General features: G+C 34.6%; 1 protein-coding gene across 1 annotated transcript; it reads left to right on the top strand.

The window, feature by feature from the left end:
- The first annotated feature begins 188 nt into the window (after positions 1 to 188).
- LOC102516748 (olfactory receptor 6C75) lies at positions 189 to 1,099 on the top strand. The gene has a single exon (XM_014565703.2). The coding sequence runs from the start codon at positions 230 to 232 to the stop codon at positions 1,097 to 1,099; it is 870 nt and encodes a 289-aa protein (XP_014421189.2). The 5' UTR covers positions 189 to 229.
- The last annotated feature ends 11,285 nt before the right edge of the window (positions 1,100 to 12,384 follow it).

Raw genomic sequence — 12,384 nt, 5'->3', positions numbered from 1 at the left:
GTTAAATAATTTTGCAAAGATAACCTCTCTCTCTGAGATTAGAACTCAGTATTGAACTAGTATTGAAGTCAGGTCTTTCCTTTTCAATAATCAAATGACTGGACTACTTTACCATCTGTGAAGTCACATTCTCAGGTAGTCAGACAGTGTGATTTAATGCTCAGAGACTTTGTGCTCACTGTGATGTCTTTATTGTAGCTTAATATCTGCAGATGCTGCTGCTGTGGAAATGGGGAATGGGACAGCTGTCCAAGCATTCACTTTGGAGGGGTTTCCTGCTGTCCAGCATCTGGGAAAAGTCCTCTTCCTGGTGCACCTGCCGGCATACCTGGCATCCACTGCAGGCAGTACACTCATAGGCACTGTCACCTGTGCTGACTCCAGACTCCAGACACCCATGTACTTTTTCCTCAGCACTTTCTCTTTCATTGAGTGTTGTTTCACAAATACTGTTATTCCTAAATTGTTGGTCATCTTTCTTTTAGGCAAACAAACAATTTCCTTTGATGCTTGTTTCATACAAGGTTTTGTATTTTTGTTTCTGGGAGCAGCAGGTTTCCTCCTCGTAGCAGTGATGTCTCTGGATCGGTACTTGGCCATTTGCAAGCCTCTGCATTACCCAACCATCATGAACATGAGAATTTGTTTCCTCCTGGTCACCACCTGCTTTGCTTTGGGCTTCAGTCTCATCACTGGTCCAGTGGTGAAGCTTTCCCAGTTATCCTTCTGTGGCCCCCATGTCATCCCTCACTTCTGTGACCTTAGCCTTGTGGTTCATCTCTCCTGTTCTGACACCAGATCTCTTGAAATGTTGTGCTTTGTCCTTGCTTTGTGTGTCCTTTTGACATCCCTCCTCATAACCATCATTTCATATAGCAACATAGTAATCACAGTCATGCAACTCCCATCAGCCAACGAGCGACAGAAGGCTTTCTCCACCTGCTCCTCTTACCTCATTGTCCTCTCTCTGATGTACGGCAGCTGTGTTTTTATATACATGAAACCAAAGGAAACAAACAGGCTGGGCTCCAACAGCAAGGCTGCCCTTGTGAACACGGTGGTGACCCCGCTGCTGAACCCTGTCACCTATACTCTATGAAACAAGCAGGTCCATCAGGCTTTGAGGGAGATGATATTCAGGATGAAAATATCAAGATAAACAACATGGCCTTGGAGTAGAAGGCTTTAGAAAACCATTTGTCTTCATTCCAGGCAATGTAGCAGTGCACAGAGTCCTAGTGGAAGATCTGTGGCAGACCTCACTTGGTCTGTTTGTACCTCCTCAGCAAATGAAGATCTCTGTTTTCTCAAGGTATTTTTCACCTTGATATGCTTGAGTATCTTCTCCCTAAATATTCCACATACTGATGACAACTGATTTTAATTGCAAAATCCTTTATTATATATTTATTCTTCCCTATGACATAAACCATGTCCTTGAAATTTCTGAAATTTTGTAATTTATACAATTTCACTAACCACTGGTCATAAACATGATTCAACAGAATTAACAACTATTTACCAAAAGGCATTTATATAATTAAATGATGGAAGATTGTGTATTGGATTGTGATTAGAAAGGAAATGATGGACATAGTAGCCAATGCTCAGGGCTAAATTCCCTCCATACCTACTCCAAGGAAATAATGTATATAGTACCCTTCATATTGGGACATATATGGTTTATATTAGATGTGCTTTTAATTGCTATTCTTGGATAGCTCAGCTACACATGTATGAGTCATTTCCATGCTGAAAGAAATCAAACTGTTTGAGCTCTCATATCATCCTTTAAAGAGCAGAAATATCCATAGCATCCCACAGCAGATCAATGCTTCTAATTTCTAAATGATTTATTCTAGCTCCCACCCCTCAGTTGCATAATGCATCCTTATATTTCGTTCTTATCCTAAAGCTGTTACTATAAAACATGTGTGTATATCAGTGGAAAGAAACGCTTATTGTATATTTGTATGATTTCTTCAAAAGACTCAAGATGATAGAATTTAAGTTATTTGTTAATCGATCTACTTCATATTACTATTGAAAATAGTTTAAAGAAAACTTTTTCCTGGTGGACTTGTGTTGTCCACTGCAAGGTTATCTTCTGATTGATAACATATTTTAAAACCATTTCCATTATCTCAGTCCTCATCCTTTGTGTGCTTTTAGCTCTTATTTCAAGGATAGATATGTTTCTGTCTCATCTTCAGAGGAAATACCTCTAGAAGATTAACAACATTTTTATTTCTTTTGTTTGTTTGGTTTTATAGCATTTTTTAATTGGTGTATAGTCAATTTACAATGCTGTGTCAATTTCTGGTGTACACCATCAGGTTTTACTCATACATATAGGTTACTACAAGATATTGAATATAGTTTCCTGTGCTTTATAGTATAAACTTGTTGTTTACTTTATATATAGTGGTTAGTATCTGCAAATTTTGAACTCCCAATTTATTCATTCCCACACCCTTTCTCCATAAGTTTGTTCTCTATGTCTGTTAGTCTGTTTCTATTTTTTAAATAAGTTCATGTGTGTCATTTTTTAAGATTCCAGAAATAAGCGATATCATATGGTATTTTTGTTTCTCTTTCTGACTTACTTTATTTAGAATGATGATCTCCAGATCCATCCATATAGCTGTAAATGGTATTTTTTTCTTTTTTATGGCTGAGTAGCATTCCATTGTTTAAAAATACCACAACTTCTTTATCCAGTCATCTGTCAAGGGACATTTAGGTTGTTTCCATATCTTGGCTATTGTAAGTGGTGCTGGTGTGGATATTGGGATGCCTCTGTCTTTTTGAATTATATTTTTCTCTGGTTATATGCCCAAGAGTGGGATTGCTAGATCATATTGTAAGTTTATTTTTTTGTCTTTTAAGGAACCTCCATACTTTCCTCCATAGTGGCTGCATTATTTTGCAGTGTAGGAGGTCTTCTGTTTGTTTTTTTAACCCAAACTCTAAGGTTAGATAATCACAAATACATTTTATGAAATATGTTCTACACCATAAGTGACTCAAACTTGGCCTTGAAGGTCATATTACAAATTTCAGATTTAATTTTATTTACAATGAAAAAGTGTCAGATGCATTCTAAAAAATCACAGATGTGTTCTGATTAGCTCCATATTATGTTCATAGCTGTGGATGTTATATGAAAGAGAAATTGGAAAAAACAAGATCAAAGTAAGTAAGTGGGTACAGAGACTGTTGCAGAAATCAGGAGAAAGAGAATAATGGTTGAGGGAAGTGGTGAGGGAATCGAATACAAAGAGACCAATAGTAGACTCTGAAATATCTTGCATTGGACAAGCCCTGGGTTCTAAGCCTGGTGCTGCCTTCAACTAACTAATCAATTTCCCAAAACTCATCAGTCACCTTTTATCCACAAAATGTGGAGCTTGAGCCAGAAAATGACTCATGAGGAAAGTATCGAAATACTTCAGGATATAGAAATAATGTTCCACCCTGAGATGTGATCTACTGAAAAGTGTATTTGAGTGGTTGAGGTTTAGTATTTTATGAATAAATCAGGGAATCATGGTAAAACTATTGAAAAGATGGTGAGACTCTTCGGGTTTTAATCAAGATTTGTTTATAATTTATTATACTTAAACTAATCAAATACACTTTATATTTCCTTGAGATATTCTATGATTGAATGGTGAGCTTGATAAACAGAAAAATGAAGCCCAGAAATCCAAATTTGAATCTATGAATCCAGCGTGGTCATTACCATCTGTAGGTGGTACCCAGTGAGAACAAACTCTGATATGAATATTAATGCACTAGATTATGTGGCTATAAAACACTTCATTAAGACAAATCCCCTAATTCTACATCAAAGAAACTGCCACCCATAACATCTTAAATAACTTCACTAAAGTATGATTGACATACAATAGGTGATAGATATTTAATATATATAACTTGATGTTTTTGGAGATAAGTATACACCTGTGAAATCATCATAACTATCAGTGCCATAAACTTATCTATCACCTCCAGATCTATCACCTCCAGAAGTTTCTTCTTGTCACCTTTATTTTTTTTCCATTTATGTTAAGAGTACTCAATATAAGATATTCATTCTCTCTTAGCAAAGCTTTAAGTAGACAATAGCATATTATTAATCATAGGTCATATGTTGCACAGGTCTCCAGCACATATTTACTTTGTATAACTGAATCTTTGAACCCTTTGATTAACACCTCCCTATTGTTCCTTCACACAAGCCCTGATCACCACTGTTCTCTGCTTCTGTGGATTGATTAAATTCTACATGTATGTGAAATCATGCAGTGTTGGTCTTTCTGTTTCTAGCTTATCTTACTTAGAATAATGTCTCCAGGTACATCCATGTTGTCATGACAGGATTTTCTTCTTTATAATGCTGAATAATATTCCATTGAGTGTATTTAACACATTTTCTTTATTCTTCTGTCAATGGACATTTAGTTAATTTCCATATCTAGCCATTGTCAATAATACTACAATGAGCATGTAAGTGAAGATAACTTGGAGATTCTGATTTCAATTTCTTTGTATACATATACCCAGAAATGGAATTGCTGGATCAAGTGGTAATTCATTTTTGAATTGTTTTAAGGAAACTTTATATTATTTTCCATAGTAACTGTAGGCATTTATATTTTCATCAACAGTAAACAGATGTTCCCTTTTGTCCACATCTTTGCCAATACTGCTGCTTCTTTTTTATTGATACTCATCGAAAGATGTGTGAGGTGATATCTCATTGTGTTTTGATTTGCATTTCACTTTATGATAATTACATTTTCATTAGTGATATAAAGCACAGTTTAATGGACTTGTTATCCATTCACATGTCTTCTTAGGAAAAAATGTCTATTCAGATCTTCTGATTATTTTTAAATTGGATTTTTTTGTCATTTAGCTGTATGAGTTCTTTATATATTTTGGGTATTAACCCCTTAGCAGATATATGATTTGCAATATTTTCTCCAGTCCATAAGCTGCCTCTTCATTGTTAACTGTTTCTTTTGTTATGCAGAAGCTTTTTAATTTGATGTAGTACCACTCATTTTTGCCTTTGTTCCTAGTGCTTTGGTGTCACATCCAAAAATGTGTTGCCAAGACCAATGTCATGAAGCATCCCACCTATGTTTTTGTATAGGAATTTAAAGATTTCAAATCTTATGTTTAAGTCTTTAATTCATTTTGAGTTAATTTTTGTGAGTGGTGTAAGATAAGGGTAGAATTTCTTTTTTCTGCATATGGTTATTCAGCTGTCCCAACATCATTTATTGATGCTAGATCAGATATATACAGTACATTCCATCCAAAAGCAACAGAATACATGTTCTTCTCAAGTACACAAGGAAAATTCTCAAGAATAGACCATATGTTGGGAACACAAGTCTCAATAAACTTAAGACAATTGAAATTATATCAAATATCTTTTCTAACTATAATGTTTATGAAACTAGAAATAAACTACAAGAAAAAATCTGGGAAAATCACAAATATGTGGACACAAAACAACATGCTACTGAATTGGGTCAACAAGAATTCAAAAAAGAAATCAAAATGCCTGAAAAGAAATTAAATAAAAATATGGCATACCAAAATCCATGGGATGAAAGAAAAGTAGTACTAAGAGGAAAGTTTATAGCAAAACAGGCCTAACCCAAGAAACAAGAGTTCTCAAATAAACAATCTAAACTTACACTTAAAGGAACTAGAAAAAGAACAAAAGAAGCCCAAAGTCAGTAGAAAAAAGATAATAATAAAAATAAGAGCAGAAATAAATGAAATAAAGATTGAAAAACAATAGAAAATGTCAATAAAACTAAAAGCTGATTCTTTGAAAAGATAAAGTTGACAGACCTTTAGTTAGCCTAGCCTAAGAACAAAAGAGAGAATGTGCAAAGAAATAAAATCAGAAATTAAAGAGATGCTACAGCAAATTCCACAGGAGTACAAAGGATTATAAGAATGCTACAGACAGCTGTGCGCTAGCAAATTGTGCAGCCTCAGAGAAATGGATACATGTTAGAATCATGAAAACTTCCAAGACTGAATGACAAATAGAAAATCTGAATAGACTTATCAATGTAAAGGGACTTAAAGAGCAATCAAAAACCTCCCAAAAAACATAATTCCAGGGCCATATAATTTCATTAGTAAATTCTACGCAAACATTCGAAGAAGTTTTTATCCATGAACTTCTCAAACTCTTCCAAAAATCTGAAGGGGAGGAAATGCCACCTAACTCAATTTATGAAGCCAAATTGCCCTGATACCAATAGCAGACAACACACAAAAAATAATATTACAAGCCCAAACCCCTGATGAACATAGATCAAGGGGGAGGGTATAGCTCAGTGGTAAAGCACATGCTTAGCATGCACAGAGTCCTAGGTTCAATTCCCAGTACCTCCATTAAAGTAAATAAATAAATAGACCTAATTACCTCCCCCCAAAAAACAAACAAAAGAATGAACATAAACAGAAAAATCCTGAAAGAAATATTAGCAAAATGAAAACAACAACAATATATTAAAAGGAGCATACATCATGATAAGTAGGATTTATTACAGGGATGCAAAGATAATTTGATACCCACAAATCAATGTTATTAAATCAAATTAACAAAATGAAGGATAAAAATCATATTATGATCTTAATAGATACAGAAAATTTTCTGACATGATTCAGTATCCATTTTTTTAATAAAATTCTCAATAAAATGTGTGTATAAAGAATGAACCTCAATGTACTAAGATTATATATGACAAACCCAAATACCATATATGAAAAACTAAAAACCACTCATCTAATAACAGAAACCAGACAAGGATGCCCACTCTTACTACCTTTATTCAACATAGAATTGAAAGTTCTAGCCAGAGAAATTAGGTAAGAAAAAGGCATTACAGGAAAAAGGCATCCAAATTGTATAGAAAGCAGTACAACTGTCACTATTTGCAGATGACATTATTTGACATAAAGAAAGCATTAAAGACTCCACCAAATATCTATTAGAAATAATAAATAAATATACTAAAGTTGCAGGGTACAAAATCAATATACAAAAACCTGATTCATTGCTATACACTTACAAAGAAATAGAAAGATAAATTAAGAAAACAATCCCTTTTACAATAACAAAAAAGAATACAACACCTAAGAATAAATGTAATCAAGGTGAAAGACTTGTATACTGAAAACTGTAAAACATTATTCAAAGAAATTAAAGAAGACACAAAGAAATGGAAACTTATCCTGTGCTCATGGACTGCAAGAATGAACATTACTAAAATGCCCATAATACCTAAAGCGATCTAAGTATTCAGTGCAAACCCTAACAAAGTTATAACAATAGTTTTTACAGAAATAGAGCAAAAAATAATAAATAAATAAAATTTGTATGGAACCACAAAAGACCCTGAATATCCAAAGCAATACTGAGAAAAAAAAAAATAGAGCTGGAAGTACCACATTCCTTGATGTCAAATTATACTACGAAGCAATAGCAATCAAAACGAAGTGTTATTGGAAGAAAAATAGACACTCAGAAAAATAAAACAGAATTATGAGCTCAGAAATAAGCCCAGGCATATATGGACAATTAATTTATGACAAAGGAGTGAAGAAAATACAGCGGAGAAAAGGAAGTCTCTCCAATAAAAGATATTGGGAATGCTGGACAGCCAAATGCAAAAGAATGAAACTAGACCACTATCTTATACTATGCATAAAAACTAATTGAAAATTAATTTGAAAGGCTTGCATGTAAGACCTGAAACCATAACTCTTAGAAGAATTGTAGGCAGTGTGCTCTTTATCATTGATCTTAGCAGTACCTTGGGTATGTTACCCACTCAAGGGAAACAAAACCAAAAATAAACAAATGGGACTATATTGAACTAGAAATCTTCTGCTCAGCAAAGGAAAACTATCAACAAACCAAAATACAACATACTGAATGAGAGAATATATTTGCAAATCATATATCTGGTAAGGGGTTAATGGCCAAAATATATATTTAATTCATACTACTCAACAACAACAACAAAAACCCCATATAACTCAATTAAAAATGGGCACAGGATCTGAATAGACATTTTTTTCCAAAGAAGCCATACAGGTGGCCAATAGGCACTTGAAAAGATGCTCAACATCACTAATCATTAGAAAAGTGCAACTTTAAACCACGATGAGATATCACCTCATACTTGTCAGAATGACTGTCATCAAAAAGACCACAAATAACAAGACAAATAATGGCAAGAATATGAAGAAAAGGGAAACTTAGTACACCATTTGTGGGAATGTAAATTGATGTAGCCACTATGGAAAACAGTATGGAGATGCCTTTAAAAATTAAGAACAGAAGTACCATATGATCCAGCTATTCCTCTTCTGGGTGTTTAAATGAAGACTAGGAAAACATTAACTCAAAAAGATATGTTCATCACAGCATTATTTACAGTAGCCAAGATATGGAAACAACCTAAGTGCCCATCAGTGGATGAACGGATAGAGAATATGTGGTTGTATATAGTCGCATATTACTCAGCTATAAAAAATGAAATCTTGCCATTTTCAGCAATGTAGATGAACGTTAAGTGTATGATGCTGAAATAAGTAAGAAATATCAGAGAAAGAAATACCATATGACTTCACTAATCTGTAGAATATTAAAAAGAAACATACTGTACAATAAAAATTGACACAACATTGTAAACTAAGTATACTTCAATTAAAAAAAGAAAAGAAAAAACAAACAAAGAAATAATAAACAAAACAAAACAAGCAAAGAACAGATTGGTGGTTACCAGAAGGGTGTGGAGGTGGGGAAAGACTAAAATGGATAAAGGCTGTCAACTGTATGGTGACAGATGAAAATTAGATTTTTGGTGGTGAGGACACTATAATGTATACAGAAATTGAATATTATATATGTGTATATATATATATGCACACACATATATATGTTTACACATACATATATGTACACATATATAAAAGACAAGTTCTGAGGATGTAATGTACAAAATGATGACTATAGGTAACAATAGTGTATAATCTTACCTATTCTACACATGACTGTCAGTATCTACAAATTTTGAACTCCCAGTCTATCCTTTCCCTGTATAGCACAGGGAAATATATACAAGATCTTGTGGTAGCTCACCACGAAAAAGAATGTGACAATGAATATATGTATGTTCATGTATAACTGAAAAATTGTGCTCTACACTGGAAATTGATACATTATAAATTGATTATAATTCAATAAAAAATGTTAAAATATCAATAGTGTATTGTACATATAGAAAGGTTCTAAGAGAGAAGGTCTTAAAAATTCTCAGTACAAGGAAAAACTTGTAAATATATGAAGTAATGAATGTTAACTAATCTTATTGTGGTGATCATTTGCAATCTATACCTATATCAGTATTATTCAGCCATGAAAAGAAATGAAGTTCCGATACATGCTATAATCTTGAAAACATTATATTAAGTGAAACAAGCCAGACATAAAATGACATCTACTGTGATTTCATTTACAGGAAATATCTAGAATAGGCAAATCCATTGTCTATACAATGCTATATGTCAATTATATCGCAATAAAATTGGGAAAAACATAACCCCTAAATTTTTTTTAAAAAACCATCAATTGTACTTTTATTTATTCCTTAATTGTGTTCTTCTTTTATGTGTATTGAATTTACCTACATTCTTTTCTTTTTGTCTGAAGAACTTATTTTAATATTTCTTACAGAGAATGCATGGTGGCAATGAATTCCCTCAGAATTTGTCAGAAAATTTCTTTATTTCCCTTTCATTTTTGAAGGACAGTTTTGCTGGGTATAGTTGTGTTTGGTGATAGTTTTTTTTCCCCTTTAACCTTTCAGTATATCAGTACTTCTTGTTTACAGGATTTCTAGTAAAAATACTGATATCCCATTTCCTCTATGAGTAATGTGTGTGTGCATGTTTGTGGTTTTTTTTTTTTTTTTTTTTTTTTTGCCCTGGCTTCTTTCAATATTTTCTGTTTAACATTTATTTTCTGAAGTTTTTATATGCTTAAGTGTAGATATTTTGTTTATTACTATGCTTGGTATTCTTTCCTGAATCTAAGGTTTGGTGTCTGTCACTAATTTTTATTTTAGAAACAATTGGGAAATTAAGTCATATAATTACTTTGAAAATCTTGGCAGAGAACAGCATGGGCATCTGGGAGCCAATGTCACCACAAATGGTGAAATGATAAATATAAGGCTTGTATCAGTGACTCTTGTTCTCATCAGTGACCACTTAGCTGCTCTCTGCTTCAACTTTCTGCCCTGGTCCCTTCAGCTCCTATTGAGGTTTGGGAGCCTGTGCTCTCTGCTCACTGACTGGGTACATCCTGCTTGGAGACCAAACAGTTCTGTGGGAAAACTATCACAGAGGCCTCAGACTTGTATGTCAGAAGCTGCTTGTCATTGATGTGGTGGAACAAGGATGCTTCTCCATGTGTAAAGGTGAGGATGTGCTGGAGGACCATAGTGTGAAGTAAAAGTGTATTGGAGCAGATGAGCCCATGACAGTGAGTACTTCATTAGGAGAAACCTTGTCTCAACAGCTCTCTAGGCTGAACTCAGAAGAATCTGCCTGCTCTATTAGCTGGTGTAGGAGGTGGACAACAATGTTGCATATTCAGTGGGGTTTTAGTCACAGACAGAGACAGACACAGAACTTTCATTACTTCTAAGTAGACCCAGAGTTAAGTCCCAGCCCAGAACTTGAGACAGTGAAATGTGGCAGTTTATTCTGTCTATGTCAGTGGTCAGGGATGCCAAGAAGCTTTCCTGGGGTATGAAAAATTCTGAGCTATAGAAACAGGACTTTGTCAGCCAGGGACACTGGGAACATGGGATGCATATTCACCCCATTCTGGGAACACAGGCTCTGGAAATGATTTTCCTTTCCTCTCCTCTCCCCTGAATGCAGAAAAAGCTCTCCATTTCTTGGAAGAGATTAACTGCAAGAGGAGGAAACCCTGCCCCACCCTGAGGTGACTCCTGTGTGCCTGGGTCAGGGGCAGTGGTAACTTGGAGGACCTACTGCTGGAACAGAGACAAAGGCACCTTCAGGTGGCCCTGGGGACAGTGCCACTCTGGAGTAAGCAGTTTGGTTGCATGAGCATCACTTCAGGGAACTTGGCTTATGGCAGGTGGGTGAAAAAGGCACACTCCACGCCACTGACTTTCAGCTTAGTATTGGCATGCTACACCCAAACCCAATTATAAGAGAAGTGATTTACTGAGGGGCCTGAAGAGCAGAAGGAGAAAGTTCTTGGAGCTTTGATGTAAGAATTAGTCTGCCATGTTTGGAAAATATCATTCCCAGTGGGCTAGTCCTGTGAGCTACTGTCACTCCCCATCCTTCTCACATGTCATCCTGGATCCATGGAAAAGTGAAGTAAATCCTTGATTTACAACTTACAGCATGTTGAGGAATCCCCAGTGTCTCTGGACTCCATTCTCTTCTATACAGTGATTGTGCTAAGTAAATCATCTCTAAGGCCTGTGTCATTTCATAGGTCAGAAACTCACCAAAGATATTAACTGAAGGGTAAAAAAGTTTAGATAAATAAATTTAACTCTCTTAAGGTTGAGGTATCCCAACAATGGGTTTGTTCCTATCTTAAAATATTGTGTTATAGAATTTGGAAACAGCATGGGCTTTGGATCTAGGGAGATCTAGTAATGTCTCAGCTCTGCGTTTCCCAGCTGCATCACCCACCTGAATTTGCCTCTGCAGAAGAAGTGGTGGGCAACCTATTCATTGTTACTGTGAAGAGAAATAGAAATACTGATTTTCAGTGACCTGCATAGTACCAAGCATTAGTAAAGTCCTCAGCAAATGATGATGATGATTTGAACAGAATTTGTTTCATAATTTAAAAGGGATATGCAAATGATTGTTACTACTATTACTATTATGTTTAGTTATGAACTGATAATATTGCAAAACATAATAAAATATTTTATAAATATACAAATGGCAATAACCCTATCTAATTATCACACTATACTTGAGTAGACTAATGACCCAAATGTTACAATTAGACTTTGTGAAATATTTAAGAAACATTGTATCCCATGACAAGGGAGTTACATGCTTTGTCTTACTTAATTCTCATAAGAAAATGAGCAGGTAGATTCTATCATCTTCCTTTTACATGGAAGTTCACAAAAGAACTAACTATTCAAAGATAGCCCATATATCTGGGGTTAGAACTCAGTATTAAACTAGTATTGGACTCAGTTCCTTCTAATTTAAGAACAAACTCATTGGATTACTTTGCTATCTTCCAGCTGTTTTTCAGGCAAT

Source organism: Camelus ferus, chromosome 11 (genome assembly GCF_009834535.1).
Source record: "Camelus ferus isolate YT-003-E chromosome 11, BCGSAC_Cfer_1.0, whole genome shotgun sequence".
Taxonomy (NCBI): Eukaryota; Metazoa; Chordata; class Mammalia; order Artiodactyla; family Camelidae; genus Camelus; species Camelus ferus.
Note: the sequence above shows the minus strand (reverse complement) of the source record. Positions and strands in the feature narration are given on the sequence as shown.

Excerpts from the sequence above, each read along its gene's own strand:
- LOC102516748 (XM_014565703.2), top strand. The coding sequence starts at position 230 with ATGGGGAATGGGACAGCTGTCCAAGCATTCACTTTGGAGGGGTTTCCT.